Below are 24,249 nucleotides of genomic sequence, written 5' to 3' on the forward strand. Positions count from 1 at the left end.
GACTTTATTTTGAAAATTGCAGGGCACACCAACAATCAATTAGAGTCGACAATTAACCTTTGAGTGTTTTTGGCCTGTGGGAAGAAACCAGAAAACCGTGAGAACCAGGAGATCCCGGTAGAACACAAAAAAAAATTCTGGATGAAAATCTGGTCCATCATTTAATGAAAACATTATAAACTGCTCGCTGTTTAACGTTGCTGTGTGCTGACCCCTGGTGGTTGGAGGGTGTCTCACAGGGTTGCAGCTCTAACAGGCTGTGTTGTTTCCAGGGTCCAACCTCAGCACCGACCTGCGGGTGGTGCTGGTGGGTCAGGAGAGAGTCGGCAAGAGTTCAACCGGAAACACCATCCTGGGCAGTAAAGTGTTTGAGAACCGCTTCACCACCAGACCTCTGACGATCCACAGTGAGAAGAGCGAGGCCAATATCATGGGTCGCCGAGTGACGGTGGTGGACACCCCAGGTCTCTTTAGCTCTCAGCTGTCTAAACACGACTTGAAGACGGAGCTGGAGAAAGCGCTGACGCTCAGTAGCCCTGGTCCTCACGCCTTCCTCCTCACCATCCAGCTGGGGAGGTTCACTGAGCAGGAGCAGCAGGGGCTGCAGAGGCTGCAGAAGATACTGGGTCCTGGTGTCTCCAAACACATTGTGCTGCTGTTCACCTACGGGGACCGGCTGGAAGACATGGACATCTCGGAGTTTGTAAGAGAGGACCAGAACCTGTGTAAGCTGCTCGACAAGTGCAGTGGCCAGTACCAAGTGTTCAACAACAGGGAGGTGGACAACAGGGATCAGGTCACAGAGCTGCTGAAGAAAGTAGAGGAGGTCTCCCAGAGGGGGTGCTGTTTTTACCAGAAGACGTCTCGTTTTGATTTGATTAACAAATTTGTTGCCTGTTGTGGCTGTTGTGCCTGTTGTGGCTGTTGAAGACCCATCGCCAGACCTCAGTCTTAAGGGGGGCATATGAAATGCATGGGGGGCACACATATTAGCCTACAGTAAGTATTTTAACAAATCCTATAATCTAATTGCACAGCATGTAATCATCACGTTAAACATAACCAACAGCAATATGACCAGGTATAGCCTACAACCAGTGCTTAATTTGTGAATCATAAGGTGCTGGAACGCAAAGTATAGACGGGCACAGGTCCAGGAACGCATACAGAAAATGGTGCTGAACAACAGCATGTAAATGCCCACTTACAATGCTGACTTACAAGCCTCAATATCAAATAATATCCATGGTATAAATGTTATGACAATACATTACAATAATTAAAAGCCCACATCACCACAGGATTTACCATAGGTGTCAAATACGCTGGGGACACTGTCCCCAGCACTATTTATGATCAACAATTTTGTTCCAACCACTAAAATGTTTATCAATTTATCATTAACACTCGAACTACCTGAGATTATGTACCTACTAGAAATACCATAGTTAATAATTAATTAATAATGATACCATAATTAATTTGCTTATAATTTCAATAATCAAAGTGCAAATAAATAGATGTGTAATGTAAATACAGGTGATAGTAAATATAAGGAAGCAAAATGTGATGTGGATTCAAAATTTCAAGTTGAACTGCTTCTACTGGACTTTGGCTGTTTCTACTGGACTTGAACTGCCTCTGTTGCTTGTACTGTCAAACTTCCTAATCGATCATCTATTTAGTTATTGATCCACAAACTATATAGGTTTTACTGTGTATGTGTCATGAACAACTGATTACCTGAGGATCAATAAAGTCCATCTTTGTCTTCACGTTGTCTGTGTGTGTGTGTGTTTACTTGGACCTGATAATGAGTTTCCTCTGTGGAGCGAGCAGCAAACTGTCACACAGCTCCTCTCTCTCTCTCTCTCTCTCTCTCTCTCTCTCTCTCTCTCTCTCTCTCTCTCTCTCTCCCTCTCCGTGTCGCTCAGAGAAAACACATCGATGTTCATCTCATAACAAATGACGATTCATCTTCATCTCATTACATTACATTACATTATATTTAAAAATCCACCACACACACACACACCAACTCAGATGAAAACAGTGATCATGTGTAAGCTCCAGTCAGTGCTCCTCTCCTCAATACTATACTTGGTTACCATGGAAACACACTTGCAGCGCTTAAGTCGTGAGGCCAGACAGCTGAGGTGCCACGTCTGGTAAACAATCCCACGCACTGAACTGAATATGTTGGATACACGTCAGAGTTTGTCAAATCATGTGGACGTTGGACAAAGGTGTCAAAAAAGGTAAGAGGACCAGAGCCGGAACTGAGTCAGCCGCTGGGCCAACTATAAACTTTTCTCAAGTGGAAGACTAGGAGAACGCTTACAGTCATGGCCAACCCTTTATTTTTACCCAACCGCTATCAACTGAGAGGAAACAAGATATACAGAGACACCATTATATATCCATAATTATTGGTCCAATTCATGGTATATAGTACTGGAATAACTCCACACATATTTTCTGTTCCCTGCATGTGTAGAGATTTCAGAGCAGTCATTTCATGTATATTATCATAATTATCCTCAAAGAAACTTGTCTGAGACTCTATTTATAAGAAAGGTCTAATGATCTTCATTGTCTTCACTGTCTCTACTGTGGAGGCTTATGGTTAACACCAGCCCCCAATGCGACAAATGTAAAAGGAAAAGCAGCGGAGTTGGGTGTATATATAGTATGTCGTCCAAAATTAGACAAAAAAGTCATATGTTAGTATGTCGTCCAAAATGTGACAAAAAGTCATAGTATAGTATGTTGTCCAAAATGTGACAAAAAAGTCATAGTATAGTATGTGGTCCCAAAAAGTTAGTAAGTCTTCCAAACAAGACACTAAAATGTCATAATTTAGTATGTTGTCCAAAAAATACCAAAATGTCATAGTTGTAATGCTTTTGCACAGTACTATATGAGAACAAGATCAAAATCACAACAAAGCCTTTGTCAAAGTCAAAAGGCCTTTATTGTACTTGCATACTGGAAAAATAACCTGCCCTCAATCAGTCAGACAATCACCTTGGTGCAGTGCAGAGCTCCTTGAGGCAGGGGAAGGAATGGACAGTCTTGCGTCGCTCCTTCTTCTCCCTGTGAACCCTCAGCTCCTCCAGAGTTTGCAGCTCCTCCACCCGAGTTGTCAGACAATCCACCTGACACTGCAGAGTCTCCATGGTGCCTGTTAACCTGTATAAGCACACAAACAAACACACACACACACACAATTATTTGTCCATATAATTGTTATGTCATCAGGGAACTGACATAATTCTCAACATACCATGCTCCCACAGTGACAATGAGTCACTGTTACCGAGGAAAGAATGTGAATGAGTACATTGAGAAAGAACAAGGGCAACCACTCATCCAGTAATTTAATCAGTAAAAACCTTTAATCCCTGATTATGGTTATAAACTTGCTTAAAACAGCAAAGATGCTACACAGGCTTTAAAGCTGCTGGCGTCACCTGTTTTCACATACACGTTATTACCAAGGTTATTATAGTTAACGAAGACTAACGAAATAACAAACTAAAATTGAAGAAAACATTTACTGGAATAAAAGTAAAAACTAGAGTTTTCGTCTTTGTAAATTTATTTCATACATAACCCTTTTGGGTTGATATGAAGTGTACTTATTTTTTCCTCTGTTGGTTGTATTTGATTCCTATTATGACCTTTTTTAATCTTGCACCTGGGAAATACTCCATATTACAAAAAACTAACACTAAAACTAATCATTTACAAAAAAAAACCTAATAACAACTAGTCAGTTTTGAGATATATAGTATTTGTGATGATAATGATAATGAAAATAATAAGAGCAGTTTCTGTTCACCTGTCTATTTTCTGCTGCGAGGCCTTGCTCTCCAGCACCAGCTTCTCATTGGTGATCTCAAGCTCTCTGGCCGTCACATCCAGCTGTTCATACACCTTTGCGTGCTGCTCGTTCATCTCCCTCAACATCTCCAGCTGCTTGGACAGATACTGAAGAGGAAAACATGGAAGATTAATATGACTCCATTATGGACTAGTTACAGCTGCGTGAGATAGTGAGATAAATTCACTTATTTTAGACAAAACAAAGTTACAAAAGGCAGAGGCAACTTTGCACTAAAGGATCTCACTGTGAATGTAATATAATGACGACATGATCACGGGTGGTTTCGCTGCTACTTAGTGGTTATTGGACCTTCCTGCAACATATGAGTATGTTCATGTAGTAGTTTGTTTAATGTGATTCAGTCAGAGATGTCTTCAAAACACGTATGCTTGGTGCTTTCAGTCATTTTAATTCTTGCCCTCGCTTTTTTTCACCTCAATGCTCCACATTTCATGATCATTTCCCATGTCAGATTCCTTTTAGCTGCATGAACTAATACTGCATTGCACTGACACAAAAAAGGTGAGACGAGCAAACCTCTATCTCTTGCACTTGGTCCTCATTGTTAATGTACATCTGTTGAAGGGAATCCTCCAGCTCCTTGTTGCGTTCCAGGAGCGTTTTGCCGAGCTCGGCTGCCAAGTGCAGATCTGACAGGAGAAACACAAACAACAGAAAAATGACTGTTCAGTCGTAAAGTTTAAAAGAGTGTGTGTGTGAGGGGGGTGCAGGACGTTTGCGATTGCTTTTGAAATTTGAAAAGGTAAAAACTTCTGAATCTCCAGAAGAATATCCAGAAGTTCTTATATCTATAAAATAAACTAGAATGTAAAAATGGAGAAGTCAGCTGTACAAGTTTCTAAATTCCTAATATGTATACCCTGGTTTACTTTTTTGTTTTTTTTAAATAAACACCCTAATATTAATCATTAAGAATCCCTTATTATTATTATTATTATCTTCTTGTGACCGATACCAAGTATCTACTCATACCGATATCAGTCCGACATGCGTCATTTCAGACCATTTATGAACTATGAAGCTCTTAACGACACATTTGTGCTGAGTCATTTCAAAGGCATAATTCTCCAACTGTGTAACAAATATTGTTCGGATAATATCGGATTTTATATTTTTTATCTGTTCGATATCCAATCCAGTGATTTTGAATATAGAGACTGATATAGAGACCTTTTTATTCACTCTTAGTTTAACATGCCCACAGACCGTCCTATAGTTTGGGTTCGTGAACCCGGTCATAACAAGGGCCTTTCTGCATGGAGTCTACATGTTTTCACCGTGTGCATGTGTGTGTGGATTTTCTCGGGGTTCTTCGGTTTCCTCCCACAGTCCAAAAACATGCACTGTGGGGATCAGGTAAATTGGACACTCTATGTTGCCCTGTGATGGACTGGCGAACTCGCCCTATGTCAGCTGAGATTGGCGCTGATATTTTATGCCTAAACATTTCCTCAAAATCATCGGCTCGGATATCGTAAAAATAAAAAATATATCCAATAATATGATCCATAAACCTTAATGATGTCTTAAATGCTTCACTAATCAAAAGAGATATTCACCACCACTGTCATACGAAATGCACGTGAGAGAGAGAGAGGGAGAGAGAGAGAGAGAGAGAGGTTCCTGCAAATGAGGCTGCAACTCAAACATGACATCATCACCACCACTCGTCGCCATCTGCCCAGATGCACCTCATGTGTTTAACAGATTATAATGAGCGCAGGGTCACCAAACAGCAGAGCGGCCAGGTTGCATAACAATAACATTTCTGGGGCAAAGTGTTTTTGCGTGAGTGTGAGTGCACGCAGGGCAGGATGGCATTTGTTTATAAGAACAACCTCTGTCTCTGATCTGACCCAAAAGCCTGGAATCTTTGATCCACACTAAGAAGGTCTCGTCTGGGGCTCCCTAATCAGATCAACCAGGGGATTAATGACTCAATGCTGAATGATGCCGAGATGAGATACAGAACAAATGGCCACACACACACACTGGTTTGCGCAGCTATTCTTCTTAGCGTTGACTTCCATTCATTTAGAAAGCCTAACTAATGAGTTATTTCTATCTTAACCATAACCAGTTAAAGCCTAACTCTAACCTTAACCCTTAGAACACAGAGCATTTAGGATGCTTTTTTCCATTAAAACATATACACAGAGGCGATAAGAATGTGCAACACAGTGTCCTATATCCTTTCTTTCAGTACAACCTATAGGCAACCTGATGAAATTATTATTTATTCCCCCCATTTTCACCAACTACATAAACACACCTGAGCAAATTTTTTTAAAAATCAGACTGAATTTGTGAAATAAGTCTCAATAAGTTCACTCGGCTCATTTTTAATTAATAAAAATAAAAGAAATAACTGTCTATTTTGAGACTTCTGCACTTTTTTGTTTTTAAAGCGATGTAGAATTAATCATAACTTTGACTAAACAACACATAAGAAGACAAAAAAACGCCTTTTTTTGTAAACGCCTGAAGATGTGATTTATAAACACACACCCCCAGGATGTCCATATAAGGAGTTGTGTATTAGGGTTGGGCCTGTGGCACAAATCTGTATTGTGTGAGCACGAAGGGTTAACCAAACCACAATTCAAACATTAGCCAGTTCCTTTGAAATGAGGTTCGGCCTCATTAGGACAAGGTTTACGTCCCCATGAGGACTACTTGGGGTCCTGACAAGGTTGGGGTTTATGCCAGAAAAGGTCCTAAAGACTTAACACACATGGAGGACATGATGAGGAGATGGACTGATGCAGTGCGGTGCAGCTCCACTCTCAACAAAGTGCATCATTACTGAGACAGTTGATCATACAATGTGTTACATTTGGCCTCAGTAAAAGGAAATGCATTAGGTTGAACAACAAGAGCAAACAGAAGCCTCTGTCTTTTCCTGATACAGTTTGTTTGTTAAGATAACAGATGTGGCAGACGACTGGTTTCCTTGACAGGTGTAAGAAAATATCAATACACTCAAAATATAGGGGTATTTTATGGCGTGATTCTTTAACATGTTCGGTCGATATGAAAATATACAATGCAGTAGTCTTGTTTTGTATTGGCAATCTCTCCACTCCTCTCTCCAAACAAATGCATATCATTTAGTTATTTTTATTTTGACCGTTTTTTTCTTAAAATATAGTAAAAGAAAAAAGAAATATGTATTGCCTTGCTTATCCCAAATATATTGCTATATGGTTAGTATCAAAATCACTAATCGAGAACAAAGTCTATGTATTGAACATAGCTTTTCCCCTCTTCTTCGGCCAGGTAACTTCCCTCATTCATTTGAGCAGCGCCGCCATGAGGAGACATGAAGTAATGACGCCTGGTGAGTGAAACATCTATGTTTTCCCTGGCATATTGCATTGCATGAGGAAGGCTGACGATACATCCCCAAATCGATATTTTGACCCACCCCTCGTAGTTTCCTTGCAAAAGACACTGCGCACAATGACAGAAGCTGGACAATAATCTTTGTTCAAAAAACGTCCACATCCACTGCATTTTTTGTCCAACAATGAAGGTCTTGTCTTGACTTCCAGTAGTCAAACAAACCCTAAATGCCATGATGATGATGAAGATGGGTGGAATGCACATCCTCCCATGTCAGACATGAACAATTATTCATTAGCCATTAGGAAACTGCACATATAATTCTCACCTGACCCGACGTTTATACTTTTAATTTTCTTTTTGCGATTATTTTTACTGTAACGAAAGCTTAAGTTCTCATCCTTGCATCAGAACACTGAACAGTCACTACATTGATGGCATCTCAAGTTGCTGTGCTCCATCATGTTGTACTGTCAATATTACAATCTTGATCACATTCGCTGGCATTACAGCTTTTCCTGAACCATTCAGCTCTATTTGACAGGTTTGAAAGGGAAAGCGAGAAACCAACTGAGTAGAACTGAGAAGTAGAGTGAGTGCAAAGTGGCCCTGACTCATACACAGAGATACAGACAGGCAGACAGACAGACAGCAGGACCATCAAGGAAACATCACTGACAAGATCAAAGTAATTGGCAGAGGAAGAGCAGAGCAGCTCCACCACACTCAGTGGATTTACACAGGAACAGAGAGAGACGTGGATTTACAGTTGGCTCACAGTGAACCATGTTTAACAAATTAATCATGAAAGCAAATTCAACCTTATCTTTCTTTCTTTCTTTCTTTCTTTCTTTCTTTCTTTCTTTCCTTCTTTCTTTCTGTCTGTCTGTTATACCACCTCCTCCTGCATTCACCCATTTACCCAGAATAAGGCAAGGAGCCATAGTGGATGAAGCATCATTGTTAGATGCTATATAAATGTTGCCTCCTCTCCTCCTTTGCTTCTCTCCTCACCTTGCTCCAGGTCGCGCTGGTCGTACCACGGCTCCTCATCCTCCGTCACAAACTCCTCCATCCTTCCTGCTCGCAGCATCAACGCAGAACAACTTCACCTTCCTTCCTCCTCTTCTTCTTCTTCTTCTCCTTCTTCTCCAGTGGTGATAGGATCCGCCAATTCACCACGCCGGAAGTGACAACAAACAACGGCGGCGCCGCCTTTGAGACAAATTAGTTAAATGCCGTCAATAGCAGCAGCAGCGGCAGAACACCTGCTTCTTCTTCCTCCTCCTCCTCCTCCTGAGGTCCTGAACCATTTGCAGAGGAAGCACTGAACCAAACCACAGCCGAGTGTTCGGAGCTGCAGCTGTGTCACAGATGACACAGCTGTTTCTTCTGTTTCTTTGCAGCTTCAGCAGCGGAGGGAGCCTAAAAACGTGCTGCGTTCAAGTGCTGTCGGAAATACTGCTGCCACAAGACTCCTTGCGTTTAATCTGTATCTAATGTGATTTATTGATAAATAAATCACAATAAATAAATAAAGGAAACAATAAATTAATAACGTTGTATGCATTTATTTTGTAACTAGGCACAGCACACATCAATAAGCATTCACATGTAAAAGTGCCAGTTTATGTGACATAAGAACACATAAATACACATAGTAATACAAATTCTCACATGTACACATTGCAACCACAAATAGAGATATAACACAATAAAAAAATGAAGTGCCAGTGATGACTGCACATGATTGCCCTGTAATGTGCAGAATAAATTACATTATGTCTTATTATGACACAATTTTTGTTATATATATATATAACATATATTATATGTTATATATATTGTTATTATATATTACACATATTAAATATTAATTTATTGTTGATGTATTGTTGTGAACTCAGCCTTTAAACAGCTGAATTCACCTTTGGTTATTGTTTGTATGTTTGACTTGTGGTGTCATTCTGCTGTTTCTTTGTGTGAATGAATGAATGACAGTGTGGATCAGCAGTTGATAGTTACATGAAGCACCTGAAGGCAGCACTGTTGGGGGTGACGTCACCATGAGTCCCCGGCACCGGCGTCTCCTCCCTCCCCCCATCAACAAGCCTATTTGTCCTAATTAAAGACATAAGCAGCGATTAATTAACACACAATAAGGGACACAGTGTTAGTCTGTTCCTCTTCAGTGTAAACTTTATTGTAAACATATGGAAACAAAGTGTAAAAAAATAAAATAAATCAGTGCAAGTACTCTTTGGGTCTTCATCCCATCACACAAACTGTGGCCTCCACAGTCCCGAGAGACTCTAACACAACCAACAGAAATAATGTTTTACTGAAAGAGGAAACCTAAAGTCAAAAGAAAAAAAAATGTATACAGTATCTGTCATCTACTTGGCGTTCTCTTCTGCAGCCAAACGTAAAAAAATATTTATCAGCAGTAAACAATCTATACAAAAGAGAAGTGTGTGGTTTATATCACACATTAAAACATTTTTTTCCAGTGTTTCTTTTACGTCAAATACTGTATACTTCACATTACTTTCATCCACTTCCACGGTGTTTGTAACATGGCACTGTGGTTTTGATACGTCAGTGACTTTCATCGATCCACAACTTTGTCCAGACTAAAATATCTTCTTGATAGATTGGCAAAGAAATTCAAGCATTCATGGTCCCCACACGATAAATCCTAATAATAAGTGCATAGACTTGAAATATGAATGTTGAGTGTAGTACTTAAGAAAAGCCCTTAACAGTGATCTCTTTCTGTAGTTACATGAAGTCTGATTTCTGCTTGAGAAATAGTCAAATTTGAGATCAGAGATGTCAAGTGTACACTATTTTTAGGCAGAAACGTAAAGAAAACATGATTTTGTTGTGCACACAGAGCAGATTCTCTTCTCTCAGACCATCACAGTCCACGTTTTATGGCTTGATTATGGACATAAACCACTATAGCAGCAACAACAAGCAAATCAACCAGACACCTGGTCAGATCACTGAAATGAGAGGCACTAATGAAGAGTGAGAGGTTTGGCCGTGTTTCCCTTCCCATCATATCTTTTTCTCCGTGTCTTTATAGCTGTGCGGTCGTTTCAGGTGCGTCCAGTCCGCCTCGCGCTCGCAGCGCTGGACTCGGTTGAAGAACTTCTTGATGAGAGCTTTGGCTTCAGCTTTGACTGCAGAGATGGACAACAAGATAGAAATGTTAGAAAGCTGTTCCATGTTTCCACCAGACTAACTTTTTTACTACTATTAGTTACACCCTGCTTCTTACCTTGGCCTTTTCCCCGATTGCTTCCCTCTGCAAGATGGTGAGACAAGAAGCGGGCAAAGGACTTGAACAGCTCCTACGACCAAGGAAAACAAAACAACTGAAACATCATGTCCTTTTCATTCAACACTGCTGATTCTCTGCAACTATAACAATCGCCTCACTCACCTTCGTAGCAAACTTGCCCTGAGTGTAAAAAGGGTCCAGATAGTGGATCACAATATCAGCCACTTCCTTCAGTGTAACCATCTTCGGTGGCTCATTCGTAGGTTGCAGTGCCCTCTCCTGCACTTTAGGGTTAAAAGTTACTCTTTTGCTGCTGCCATCAGCAGGGCGGCTGCGCTTCACCGGAGGAGACGACTCCCCGTCGGTTCTCGTGTCATCCGTCACCTGCAAGTACAATAATTACCACCATCAGTTATTGTGCAGGAAATGCGTCTAAAAGACTGGGTATGCGTCAGACACCAACCTCTTGTATAAGAGCTGGCGTAGCTTGTTCTTCTGGTTCATTTTGCCTGCACGAAAAAAACAAAACTTCAGTGAGTACATTAAAAGTACATTAAAAACAGCTCTATGTTCCGACATCTACCAATAGGTGGATTTTCATCATACTTCTTATCCACATTTTCAATTTGTGCACATTGTGTACATTCAAGTTTTTTTTTTTACGCTTGAAAGAAGTGGAAAAGTTGATGCATTGATAAAATGTAAACCGAAACCTCCGTCCTGCGAGAGGAAGAATGGGTGGACTGATGAGGAAACCACAGCATTCCTACACTTTGTGCAAGATGCAAATATTACAACAGTAATTAATGGAAGCAGCAACAAAATGTAGCTACTGGCACTCTTTCTTTAAGTCACCATGTTGTGCCTTGTCATCCGTCTGTGGTGACAAGAACTTTGGCACCAAATACTGCCTATGTTGGTGATATTATTCCCAATTATTCACTTTACAGCAGTTGATGCAAACGCACACAAGTGTGGACTTTGTTTTACCTAATCTCTTTGGTTAAAAATAGATTTTAATGGAATACTAGCTACTGTGAGTCAGTGACCAAAACAGTAGCCAAAACATTTTATCCAATCTGGAGGCAGAATGAAACGTGGTTGTCTTTGTAAGTGAGGTTGGACTAACCGCCTCCAACAAACACGTTTATGAGGTGACATAGGGAGGAAGGAGGGGAACGCTACAAGCAATGGCAGACAGGAAGTTAGCCAAAAGAAGACATTGCCAACAACACCTCAACAACTCAGTACCAGACCTCGGATCGTCATGAATTGTGTCCTGAACCTCCTTCAGCTCCATAGTGTCCGTTTGATGCGAAGGCTCCTCTTCAATATCATCTATGATGATTACTTCACTTTTACTTTCTACTAGTATCACATCCTGAGTCTCTGATTCCACAGGGCTGCTCTTCATAGCGTCCACCTCGGCATGTACGTTTTCCAGCTGGCTAGTGTTCTCTTGTTGGATTGCAGCGGTAGTTTGAAGTCCCTCCTGCTCCTGCAGCTCCGTCTGGCTTTTTTCTGTAACTTCTTTCTTTGCAAAGTACTGGGAAATGTTGCGAGAACTCTTTGCCGCCTCTGCCAGCATCTGCTGCTTCTTGCTCAAGGCTTTGCCCGCTTTGGTCGGGCTTTTCATGGAGGCAGCGGCTGCATTTGCAGTGACTTTGATGGACGACGTCACAGCTGAAGGTTTATCGGTGTTTGACTCTAGGAAGCCTCCAGAGCTGTTATGAGAAACCCCGCCACTCTCTGACCCTTTGTTCAAAGCAGTATCCATCATGGAGGACTTCAGCAGCTCCTTGGCAGTTATGAAGGGGTTGGATGAGCCTCTTAGGCCTGCTCCTACCCTCTTACGCTTCAGCTGGAGGAATCATAGAAAAACAAGTGTTTATAACTGAAGAGTTTGCAGTCATTCCACAATAAATGCTAGAGAACGTAATCTGACCGAGTAGATTTCAGATGCAGACGTGAATCCCTGCAGGTCCTCAGAAAAGGACGAAGAAGAGGAGGTGGATGCCCCCCCTTTCGGTGTCGTCTCAACCTCTCCAAATTCCCTGCTGCTGTTACTCGTGTCACCTCCTCCAGCTGAAGGAGGCGGCTCTTTCTTCATTTCTGCCACCTTCGGAATAACAGAGGGGTTAAGCACATGTCTTCTTCACATCAACGGCAGAACATCTAAGGACTTACCTTCTTCAGTACAGCAGCTTTGTACAAGTTAGAGGACTTGCTTTTCTTGAAGACCTCGTGTTCAATATCCACTGCCAAAGACAGAGCGTCACCGCTAAGACAAGGACAGTGGTGATAGTTCACTTCATTTTCTGAAGAAAATGTACTGCATAAGAACTGAGATTCATGCAGAGTAATTACCTGTGCATGTCTTGTGCCTCCTGGTGGCCATGTAAAGCATCTTCCAAGAGGTACAGGCAGTGCTCTCTGGCCTAGTAAAGAGTTCAATAGTTTAAATAACAAACTGTGCTGACATAAATGGCAGATGCTTCATAAGGAAAACAGGATGATCAATATAAATTAGCGTATGGGTAACTCTGGTACAGCGAAGAAATCCTGCATTGTTCCTATTAACTAATAAAATAAACATACAATACAATTACAAAGGACATTTGTGTGGGTGATGTTTTAATGTGAGAAATACTGGCTTAAAGGTTGTGATCACATGACTTCAGTTTTTAAGACAGTTTATGGTTCAGACTTCATTTTACTATATTTTACCCACATTCAGTAAGTGACAGAAAATATCATCATTTCAGATACTTATAATGATTCACATGTTTTACCATACAAAATGAGATGAACATATAATTTGTATAAGGTTTAATTTAAAATACATATGTACAGCCCCCATGTTGTGTTTCATTTGCACTTTTAGTCTATTTTAAAGTTAAAACAGGGTCTTAACCCCTTGACTCAAAACTTTTCCTATTTTATTCCACCCTGTGTTGTATTTTGCTGTTCTATTTGCATCTTTTGTTTTATTTCAAAGTTAAAACGGTGTTTACTTTTTGACTTCAGATGTTTCCTTTTCATTCCACCGTGTGTTGCATTTCATTGTTGTATTTGCTTTTTAAATTTTATTTTTCCTTTTATTGTGAGTAAATTAATTTGATCTGCTGTGACCCCTTTTTGCTTGGCACTGATTAGCAGATCTATTCACAGCAGCGGTGTTAAATTCAAAGACAGCCAACAACATCTCCTTTCACATCACATGACACACAAGTCACTGGATTCCTTCAGACGTGCTAATGAGTGCAGCGGGTATGAGGAATGTGTCTGCAGTGTTCGAGTGCTCTGCTGTACCTTCACAGTGAGCTTTGGGATCCTCTGGCTGCTGGCGTCTTTGAGTAGGCAACCAGCGTCTGCACAGAAGGACACAGTAGTTAAATTACACAACAAACCAGCTGGCCATGTTCATGTATTCAAAACCCAACTTGTGAAGATAAAGAATTATGTGGGAATGTTTATGACACACAAAAAAGGAACAGTATGATGTTCAATCATCATCCTTATCCTCTCATGTTTGACTAGTTAAGGTTTTTGCAGTGAGCATTCTTTATAATTAAGATGATTTAAAGGGCATAATTCTTTAGTGTCGTCTAATGACAAATGGCTCTCTCTTATCTTCATCGGACTGTTTGACCAGCACCTTGGCTCTAAAACTACAATTTCCAGGAAAGGTTGTGTTTACTTTCTCTTGGCACAAGTCACACACATGGTGTATCATTCAGAGGTGTACAAAGGGCACAGTATTAATATGTTTTGTTCCGCATTAAATATGTTGTCAAATATACAAATGAATACAGGATATATGACCTAATATGACTTTCAACCACAAAATTACCTGGAGCAACAAAATCTTGCCTCCGACCATCAGTTCCCTAAAAAAAAGAACACAACCACAGGCAGAAGGTGGTTTTAGATATTTTACAGATACAAATTAAACAGTGGACATCTGATGCAGCAATGTATTCTTGCTATTATCTTTTGCAGCACCTACTTAGGCTCCATCTACAGGAGGAACAGGGACGCTAACATCTAGCTGGGTTAAGGGAATGGTTTACCACTTACCAGAGTAGGTAAGATAACAATGTTATTGCCTCACATCAATAATAAATAATAAAGCATGCATAAAACTCTCTTTAAAATATAAAAAATGATTTGAAATTGAGCCCTTGGTAAAACCATAAAAGAAATAAAAACTGCACAACAAAAAAGCCACAGATGAGTGATCATGAAACATCTTAATACAATGATAAAACATGCAACTGTATCCCTAAATAACATACACAGCTTTGGTAGACCTATACTTCAAAGCCCAAAGAAAAGTCTTGCCTTGAACCTCTGAAGATGCATCTTCAAACAGATCCAGTGCCTGCATCACTGGTATTTTTAAGGGTAAATGATCAATAACCACTGATTCTAATTTACTTTGAATTAATGAAGCTCCAGTCGGACAAGCTGGTAAGGTCCCCACGTCCCAAACCACACACAACAATCCAAAGGTCCACAGGTTAAAAAAACACACCAACTGTCAACTCCACACACAAAATGAAACAGAAGAGGAGGTGCAAGAGAAAGACTGTGTGGCTCCATTCTTCACTTGAATAACTGCCCACACCCCCAAAGGACTTCAATTTTCCAAGCAATGTATGGCTTAAGTAATAAATATGCTTTAGAGGAAATTTAGTTTAACCTGTCTACTTAAACATTTGTACAGGGAATCAAAAAGTGATCTTTTTGCTAATGCTACATACACATGAAACGTGTTAATTATAAACTAAACTAATAACTAAAATGATCCTACTCCAATGATCAAAATTCAGTTAATTCTGACATATTTTTAAGGTGTGTATTTGGGTATGTAGTTGCATGAAGCATCACTTCAATCTACTCTTTAGTGTTTTTAACATTTAACTGTAGTTCTTAGTGGTGACATCAAGATTCCCCCCGCCTGGACGTCCATTTCAATAATGCCGTCTTTGTTGTTTACAGTGTGTTTGGTTTCTGACATTCCTTAGTTTAACTGGTGTGGCGTCGTAAACTGTTTGGCCAACCCTCATTTGGACTAGCCGAGGAACAGTTTCTCTTCTGTGCAGTGCCAGTTCCACAACATGTGGGAGTGATTTCCTACAGGCTGCACTTACACTATCCCCGACACCCCCCTCCCAGCCTTTCTACTGCCCACAGCTGGAAAGCAGATGTATAGAGTGTACTTCTGTTTGTGTGTGTTGACTTTTCCAAATTACCTTTCTTATTTTCATCTGTTTCTTGAAGAGGTTAGAAAATTCTTTTTTTCTTTTCAAGGAATCTTCTTCGCCACTCTCAGAGTCCTCTTCATCATACCTACAAGGAGATGTGACACTAGTGTTAGTCTATTTGAAATGTAAGCGGGACAATCAAATCAACTTTTTTAGAAAAGTCACTGAAGTTGTCCTGCCTCTCAAAGCCGTATCCCTTCTTTCCACCTTCGTATACACCCTGCTGGAAACCAAATGGTCCAGTAGGCGTGTTGCTCTGAGCGGCCCCGGTCTTGGTGCTAAGGACGGCCGCTTTCTCCAGCTGGGCTCGTACAACATTAGGGTTGCGGCAGCAGTCGCAGGCACCGGCACAGTTTGGCGCCTTGTCCCCAAAGAACTTGGAGATGATGGCATGGCGACAACTGTCGGGTAGTTGAGAGACACTGTACGTTAGAAATTAGATGTAATGGAATATAGCTCCTAAACGTTTGAATAAATTAACAAAATAGATGCATGACAATGAAGTCAGCTACATGATAAAGACTTTGTATTTTACTTGTAAAGACTGGTCATGTTTTTTTGCGCACACCTCACCATCACACACACACACACATTTTGACGGGTTTCTAGCACATGACTGATCTATTAGTTGTTGTGTAACACAGATCAATATTTCTATTAAAAAAAAGAAAAAAGCCAAATATAGTTCTCTTGCCACATGATGTAAATTATATACTAACACTAGCATAAATATAGCAATTTTTTTTATATAGATATCAAACGACCATTAGAACAAAAAACCTCTTCGTTTTAGAAAGTGGTTTTCAATCCCGTTCCAGCCCCTTCACATGAAAGGTTTGTGGACTCTGAACAGCTAACCCCCTTTCTGCTTCGTGATTGTTTTTTGTTCATTAAATTTGCTCATTTACATGTAGTTGTTTACACTCTATTTTTAAAGACCTCTCACTCACATATCAGATTGAGTGTTATGTAACAATCAATAGTCACACAACCACCACACAGACACAGAGAGAAAGCAGCTCATTAGACAAGCCGACTTCTTCAACTTCATACTAACTACCTTGCTGGAAATGGAAACACTGCCTCCACAGTCGTGAAAGAGAGAGGAGCAGTCATAGCAAAGGAGGTGGGGAAAGACAGAGAGGAAAACAAAGAGTCTGTGAAGCAACAGTCACTCTCGGGCTGCCTTGGAAGCATGCAAACTAAAGTAAGGCTCACAGTTCAACGCCACAGCAGATGATTAACACCAAAAACCACCAAAAGGAAGAAGGAACAAGTCTGACGAGAGAGCAGAGCAGATTAAAAAGGCTCAAAGGAAGGAGAGATTAAAATCAGAGAAGAGGACAACAGAAGCAGTGACTGGGATTTGTTTTTGTGGGTCATCTCACTTTTCATCAACTTCACGTGCAGACACTCAACTCTATCTGAGGAATTATCTCTCCTAACCCTAATCTCACACGAGTGCCAATTTCAGGCAGCGTCTGAGCACTCCTCTGGATAATTTACTGCACTCACACACTCAGCAGGTAAATCCTGCCACGTTCATTGCCGTCTCCTCCTCATCAACCGGTCTGCTGACTTCAATTGGGCTTGTCTGAGTGTGTGAAAACAGCAAGGAATCTCACCCACAGGTAAATTCCTCTCACTGTGAGAACGTGTGTGCGTGTTTAGATGTGTTTGTGGGACAAAGTACCTGAGAAATACTGAAGGCTGGGAAGACTGAGGAGAATGTGTAGAAAAGAAAAAAAAAACTATTTACATGCAGACACACAGGGACTATTTGAACTCATCCACTTTAAAAGAAGACGATGGAGTAGCAGAAGTTAAAAAGTATGATTACAAGATTTGTACATGACAACGTTCATCATTAAATCAAACACACAATCAATGGGTTGCCTGATGCAGACAATTCTGAATTAAATAACAGCAGAGACGTGACATGCAAATGTCCATATTTATTCCCCACAGATTTTAATTGAATATCCAAAACTGGAGATAAACAAGATCTAAGATGAACACACATACAAGAAAAGTAATTTATCTAAAAGTGTGTCAAAAGACTTTTTAGATTTTGGTTTGGAATTAGTTGGACACAGTTTTGTTTTTTGTTTTTTTAGTAGACGCCTGTTTCCAGTTAACACTGCTGATGGAAGCCTTTGGCAAGAAGGAAATTAAACCAATTACCTCAATTTTAAAACTATTTTTTAAACAATGTTCGACATTCAACAAAAGTCTTGGTATTATTTAACCATGTTTTGCAATGCAGTGTAATCTGCTGCTTTCAAAACCAGCAAATAGCTGAACCACAAAAGAGTCACACCCATGTCATTTACTGAGCAAAGCAGTAAATCATGTATAACTTTTAACTTTTAATGATTACGGCAGCCATTAAAACAACATATTATTGTAAACACACTACAGTCTTTTTACAATAAGGAAACTAAAAGAACATTTTTTGTCAGTTTAACAGACTTTAAGTGCTTAGCACCCAAATCAGAACCTCCCTCTGTATCATGACCTTGGTAAACAGACCGGCTCTGTCACCTGCTTCGCTACAATATAAACACCACATACTCCACACCTGCTCACTCCAACAGTAAAGCTCTCACTGTAATCCTCCTACTGTCTTTATTAAAAACCACAGAATGAAAAACTGTTCAGCGGCACCTCATCATGTCCCTACATCAACAGCAGAAAACCATGCACTAGTGTCAACACAGCAACAGTGTCGTCCTACCACACTGAGGGTGTCCAGTAACAGGAGTTACATCCTGATGACATTAAGAGCAGGCAAACAAAGTGAAATCCTATGTAAACCAAAGTCAAGCTTGACCTTTAGAGTGTAAATACATCTGCCCTATTTCTCCATTGTCTATAGGATGGATGCCGGAGAACAGACGCTGACCCTTCTGAGCAGGATATGGATGAAGCTGCAGAATCTGCCCAAAGCGAATGATATAGAGCTGGGGGCTTTCTTCGTCTTACTAATATTCATTTGTGAGTATGAAAACGCTCTAATATTTGTATCTAAAGGCTGAGGTGGTCGTCATCCTGTTGCTCTGCTGTCCCACAGTGGTGATCGTGCTCATGGTGGTACTGACCTGCCTGACCTGCTGCTCCTGCTGCCCCTGCTGCCCCTGCTGTCGGAAGAACAAGACAAAGAACCCTACCATCTGAGAAAATGTGCACCACATGAAAGGGAATATTTACAGAGAGACAATTTCTGGATATTAAACTCCCAAGCGCAAAACACACACAATAGCAGGGTTTCTCTACAGCTCTCCCAAGAACTGTAAATCCTGCACAGTCAAAGCCATGTCATTTATCAGCCAGCATTAAAGACTGGTGTCTGTGAAGCCTCATACAGGGTGTGTTGGGCTGCACTGAAGAGGCACAACCCTTCAATAACAAAGCAACTGCCAAAATACTAAGAACGGTATCCTGACTGGCTGCCAGACACACCTGCTAACACTGTCAGCTTTGCAGAACAATCCACATTCTTTGGAGCATCCCTGCACTCTACAAGTCAACAAGAACTCTTTTGAAGTGAAAAAAAGGCAGGAAGACCAACCCCAGCTGCAACTTCCCTCATGCAGGCAAATAATGTGTCCAATATGAGTAGTAAAATGATATAAAGACTTTGAGGATTGGGAACAGATTTGCATGACAGAGGAGGGAGGAAGCCGCTCCAGATCTGAAGGTGCTTCATATTGCTCTATGTATGAAGCATATATAGATAAAGTCTGCCCTCTGCTGTTCATAACCTTTAATAGCATGTATGTGATGAAGATTAGGGAAATTAGATAATGTAATAATGGTGCACTTTCACTTCGTTTTTTTGCCACTGTAGAACAGTTCAATCCCCACCCTAGAATCTCATCTCTGAAATAATGGAAGTTTCCCCCCCGAGACTGGAAGGAACCACTTTGTGTGTATTGTGTTTTTGATTATGATTGTAATTGAATCAATCACTCATGATTGAATTTAGTGGATCCGTCTTTGGTCACTTTTGAGGAGACACTTGTCAAGTGTCTCCTCAAAACTTCCCTTCGCATTAACACATGTGAGCCCACTTCAAACATTGTGTGTCACATGGCCTCAGTGTGAGAGGTGATCAGGTCAAAGTGGTTCATTGTCATATATCTCCGATGATTGAAAGGTCTTCAGATGAATTGTGTCTCGATGCAAATGACCATTTGGTGAGTATTTGGGAGTGCCTATGTCCTGGATGGATATTTAAGGAAAGAAAGAAGACCCACTTTGGGAGTTGAACTGCTTACCAGAACTCCCACACATGAGGTGTGCTGTAAATATCTGTTTATGCTGGCTATAGCTTATTCACTTTTGGACATTGCAATAAACTTGTATGTTACCCATTCGTTCCTTATATTACCTTGTTGTGATTTCATTTTGGTAGCAAAGAATCTGTTTTCTGTTATTAAGTCTTTAGTTATGTGGTAAGTTTATTTAGGTAACATTTATACCCTCAACCTCTGAGTTGAATAGAAAAGACTGAGTATCATATTCTGTAACTACTGAGTTATGTTCTAAAACCTGCCATCCCTGAACTAAAGTCAGTTTTAGACTCCTTAGCAGCAGAATTCAATCCTTAAAAGCTTGCTAAATCCAAACAGGTTATCTTTTTATTCTCATCGATATTTAATCAGAAATGTATTTTAATCAATTGGAGTAAGATTTAATAAATAATGACTTTACTTAAAAAAAACAAAAGATCATCTTAGTTCCAGAAAGACAGAATACACAAGTGTACTTACCTTTCTTGCTCACAGTATGACACCATGGCTTCAAAGTCTGTAATGGCTGATTTGTCCGACTCCTTTGCAATACCACGTTTCGCCTATAGAACGGTAGTTGAGAAATGTTCACAAAGTTTGACATTAATCTATTTTCTTATATTTTGAGTCCTTGTTGTTGCTGTGCTGACCTGTTTGCGGCCAATCTCCTGACGGATGAGGAAGTTTATTTGCTCCTTGTCCCTCCGGGAATAGTATATGCGACAGGAGGATGGCAGGCCGTCTCTCCCTGCTCGTCCAGACTCTTGGTAGTAACTGGCCAAAGACTTAGCGAGGTTCCAATGAGCTACAAATCTGCAGGATTGACAAACACATCAGCACTTACTGTACAAACCTAAAGCTCTTGTTTTGTAACTTCTGGTGATTGGTGTTGTAGATGTTATTCTGCCTATGCAGTAAATGCAGTAGGCAGCACAAAATTAGCAAACACAGAAAAACTCTGACATTGCTTCACCTGACATTGGCCTTATCTACTCCCATGCCAAAGCTGATGGTGGCAACAATCACCAACACTTTCCCCTGCATCCACTCGTTCTGGGCGTCTGTGCGATCTCCAGTTTTCAAGCCTGTCAGAGCAGAAGTCAAACACTTCACCAATTGCGCTATTTTCTAATCCAAACACACTTCAGAATAAAAACACCCTCACCTGCATGATATGGCTTGGCCGAGACCCCAAGCTTGGTCAGCTGGTGGGCCACCACCTCACAGCCTTCCCTGGTCCGACAGTAAACAATGCCACAGCCCTGTTCACAAACACCAGCACTTTCAGAGAAATTACTTTCATTTTCAGTATCAAACAAGAAATGTATGCTACTAAATAGTTTTATCTCACTGCACCCTTTCTAATTGTTTAGAAAAATCTGTAGAATGTGTAACGTTTGAGTTAAAGACCATTTTCATTCTTTAATTGTAAAATACAATTGTAAAATACAGTATGTTGTCTGTAAATGAACAAGACGCTGTGCCAAAAATGAGTTTGAGATCATTTCGAAACTATTTTCTTATCTATATATATATCTATATCTTCTACTAGTACTGCTCTCCTATTTGGATGGATATGTGTTTTGTTTTTTTACTAAAAGATATGATGAAGAGTATCTTCAAAATTATTCAATAAATAAATATTATTAATAAATAATAATGTGACAAAATACAGATGAGTAAGGGGGAAAAGACGGTGCTCTATGGTCTAAGAGAAGAAGAAAGAAGAACCCAACACCTTACAGTCTGCAGTCTACTGACCTGTTCATTAGACCCACTGCTCACTGCTAGTGCCTTCTTAATAAAGGCATGTAGATGAACATAAGGGTTCGGCAGCAGCTCCGCGAAGATCACATCATAGAGCAAGTTACTGCGAAAAACAGGTGTAACAAAGGAAAGAGGCAGGTTCAGCCTCAGGGACTGAACAATGTCTTCCTGTACATTCTTGGGGGCTGTTGCTGTCAGTGCCAAGCAGGGAACTCCAGGCAAGCGCGCCCGCAGGTCACCCAGTTTGAGGTAGTCTGGCCTAAAATCGTGGCCCCACTGAGAGACGCAGTGAGCCTCGTCCACTGCCAGGTAGGACAGCAGGCCACGGGAACAAAGGCCTGTCAGGCAAGGCTGGAAAGAGGGAGAAGCCACCATCTCTGGGGTAATGTAGAGGAGCTTCAGCCTGGGGCTGCTGCTCTCCAGGTCGGTCATGATTAGACGGCGCTCGCCTACTGGAAGCTTGGAGTTAATGGAGCAGGCAGGGATGTTCAGATCCTTCAGGCGTTGCACTTGATCCTGAGAAGACACACAGAAAGGAGCAACACATACTGAGCAGAGAATGCAGAGAAAATATTACACATATCTTAGGGGTTTGCATTGGTGGGGTGGAGACAGAGACAGAGACAAAGGCAGAAACAGCGGATATAATGAAATGGTACAACAAACACAGGTTTTACCAATAGTATTAAATAGGCTTCTACTATAGGTTTAAAAGAGCCAGGGTCATGTTACTGTTCAAGTGGAAGGGTAGGTCACACTAAATTTGTGACACAAGCTGTTTTTTTCTGACAAAAATATGCTGAGCCAGTGAGCAAGTTCAGGCAGCCAACTCAAGCTGTATTTTACTGTCCATAAGACACGTCTCACGTGCAACCTCTCTCAATTGGCATGCTATTTAAGCAGCACATTTTCCCTCTTCAGCACTACTGCTGCCCTGTGCTGCTGTTACTGCTCATGTATTATGCCCCACCACCACGACCACCCCAGCATCCACCTGCAGGCTCCATAGGGGGTTCAAGACGCTTGATGCTGGTCACCCCCAGATATGTCAATGTAAAATATCTAGAGGGAGTGCTTAAGTCGGAGCCTGGACGCCAAACATAACCCTAAGTATTCTCATGCAATAAACAGTTTAACATTCAATCGTAAGTTGTCTGACTGACCTGAATATGTTCCAATAAAGTGAATGATAAATAACTATGCTGTACAATAATGGCCTAATACTTTTGCACAGCACTGCATACATAACAATATTATGTACAGAAAAAAGGTGAGGATTTAATTTAATGTTATTAAAAAAAATTTTAACAGCCTTCCATGCAGTCATTATGTCCAGGGCCTGACACACAGACAGCACAGACAGAGACAGAGACTGACCTGGATGAGAGCGATGAGTGGGGATATAACCAGAGTGATGCCATCAGCCAGCAATGCAGGTAACTGGTAACACAGGGACTTCCCTGCACCAGTAGGCATGCACACAAACACGTCCCTGTCACCTGCACACAGAAAGAAACAACACATAAATGACTGTTGCCATTGCAAACGCAGCATTTCTTGTGAAAGACAACTCTCATTCACTTTCGTGTAATCAAACGTCAGTTAACTCATCATTCGCCAGCTAGCGTTAGCTAATTATACAGAAAGCCACAGAGAGCAGTGGAACAGACTGCTGACTCACTCACCTCTGGCGACCGCTTTGACAACATCTTCTTGCAGTTTAGTCCTGAAGCTGTCGAACCCAAAGTGGGTTTTTAAAGCCTCTTTTAAACTTTTTGTCATTGTCTTTCTGTCACCAGTGCCTCGTCGACTTTCCCAAACACCGGAGCTGCGCGAAGACCCGCCCCGTTTCCTAACTCTGATTGGTCAAGACAGACTGATGACGGATAGGGGCGTGAAGTCTCGTAAGCCAATCAGAGGAATTACACGAGTTTGTCGCTCACCGATGACATCATCAGTACGTCATTAATATCGTCAGTCATGCATGTCTGAAGCTGAAAATAACATCCAATTCGATTTTTTTTCAGCTTTTATGCATTTATTTCTTCACCAGCAAAACGTCACCCAATCCCTTCTACATATTTCTCTTTGAAGTTTAATCTATAATCAAATCAAAATCATCAAAATGCATTGAAATTGTAAACACTTGTTCTTGTTTTGTTTTGTATCCCCTCTTTACATTATGTCAATTGCCTCTAATGTTGTTTACTATCTTTTCTGTCCTATATTCTATTATGTGATATACTAGAGTAGGGTGAAAAGCTTTATTGTCAATGTATATGAGGTTAGAGTAACAAGCGAGAGTGTGTGTAATGTCTTACGGAACAGAGAGATTCGTATAACATTGAGATTCAGATTTTTGTTGCAAAACAG

At 40.8% G+C, this 24,249-nt stretch overlaps 3 protein-coding genes and 1 long non-coding RNA gene across 4 annotated transcripts; 2 read left to right on the forward strand and 2 right to left on the reverse strand.

Moving 5' to 3' along the window:
- Positions 1-253: 253 nt before the first annotated feature.
- On the forward strand, positions 254-1,775 carry LOC122785284 (GTPase IMAP family member 6-like; the record flags this gene model as incomplete). Its single annotated transcript, XM_044051017.1, has 1 exon — positions 254-1,775. A coding segment is annotated over one exon (675 nt), but the record flags the coding sequence as incomplete, so codon positions are not given.
- A 1,171-nt stretch (positions 1,776-2,946) lies between these two features.
- On the reverse strand, positions 2,947-8,687 carry LOC122784877 (cerebellar degeneration-related protein 2-like). Its single transcript, XM_044050285.1, has 4 exons — positions 8,270-8,687; positions 4,427-4,539; positions 3,845-3,993; positions 2,947-3,192 (listed from the first exon to the last, which is right to left on the reverse strand). The coding sequence occupies exons 1-4, from the start codon at positions 8,346-8,348 to the stop codon at positions 3,024-3,026; spliced, it is 510 nt and encodes a 169-aa protein (XP_043906220.1). The 5' UTR covers positions 8,349-8,687; the 3' UTR covers positions 2,947-3,023.
- A 749-nt stretch (positions 8,688-9,436) lies between these two features.
- Positions 9,437-23,721, reverse strand: recql5 (RecQ helicase-like 5). Its single transcript, XM_044051045.1, has 19 exons — positions 23,562-23,721; positions 23,254-23,375; positions 21,871-22,392; positions 21,275-21,371; positions 21,083-21,194; positions 20,760-20,922; positions 20,590-20,672; positions 15,994-16,215; positions 15,803-15,899; positions 14,398-14,434; positions 13,857-13,915; positions 12,912-12,982; positions 12,732-12,825; positions 12,490-12,663; positions 11,801-12,405; positions 11,008-11,053; positions 10,707-10,928; positions 10,542-10,614; positions 9,437-10,443 (listed from the first exon to the last, which is right to left on the reverse strand). The coding sequence occupies exons 1-19, from the start codon at positions 23,656-23,658 to the stop codon at positions 10,319-10,321; spliced, it is 3,021 nt and encodes a 1,006-aa protein (XP_043906980.1). The 5' UTR covers positions 23,659-23,721; the 3' UTR covers positions 9,437-10,318.
- LOC122785311 lies at positions 16,875-20,201 on the forward strand. Its single transcript, XR_006362270.1, has 3 exons — positions 16,875-17,445; positions 18,693-18,811; positions 18,888-20,201. It is a non-coding gene; the product is annotated as an uncharacterized LOC122785311 (long non-coding RNA).
- Positions 23,722-24,249: the final 528 nt, after the last annotated feature.

This window comes from Solea senegalensis, linkage group LG19 (assembly GCF_019176455.1).
Source record: "Solea senegalensis isolate Sse05_10M linkage group LG19, IFAPA_SoseM_1, whole genome shotgun sequence".
NCBI lineage: Eukaryota > Metazoa > Chordata > Actinopteri > Pleuronectiformes > Soleidae > Solea > Solea senegalensis.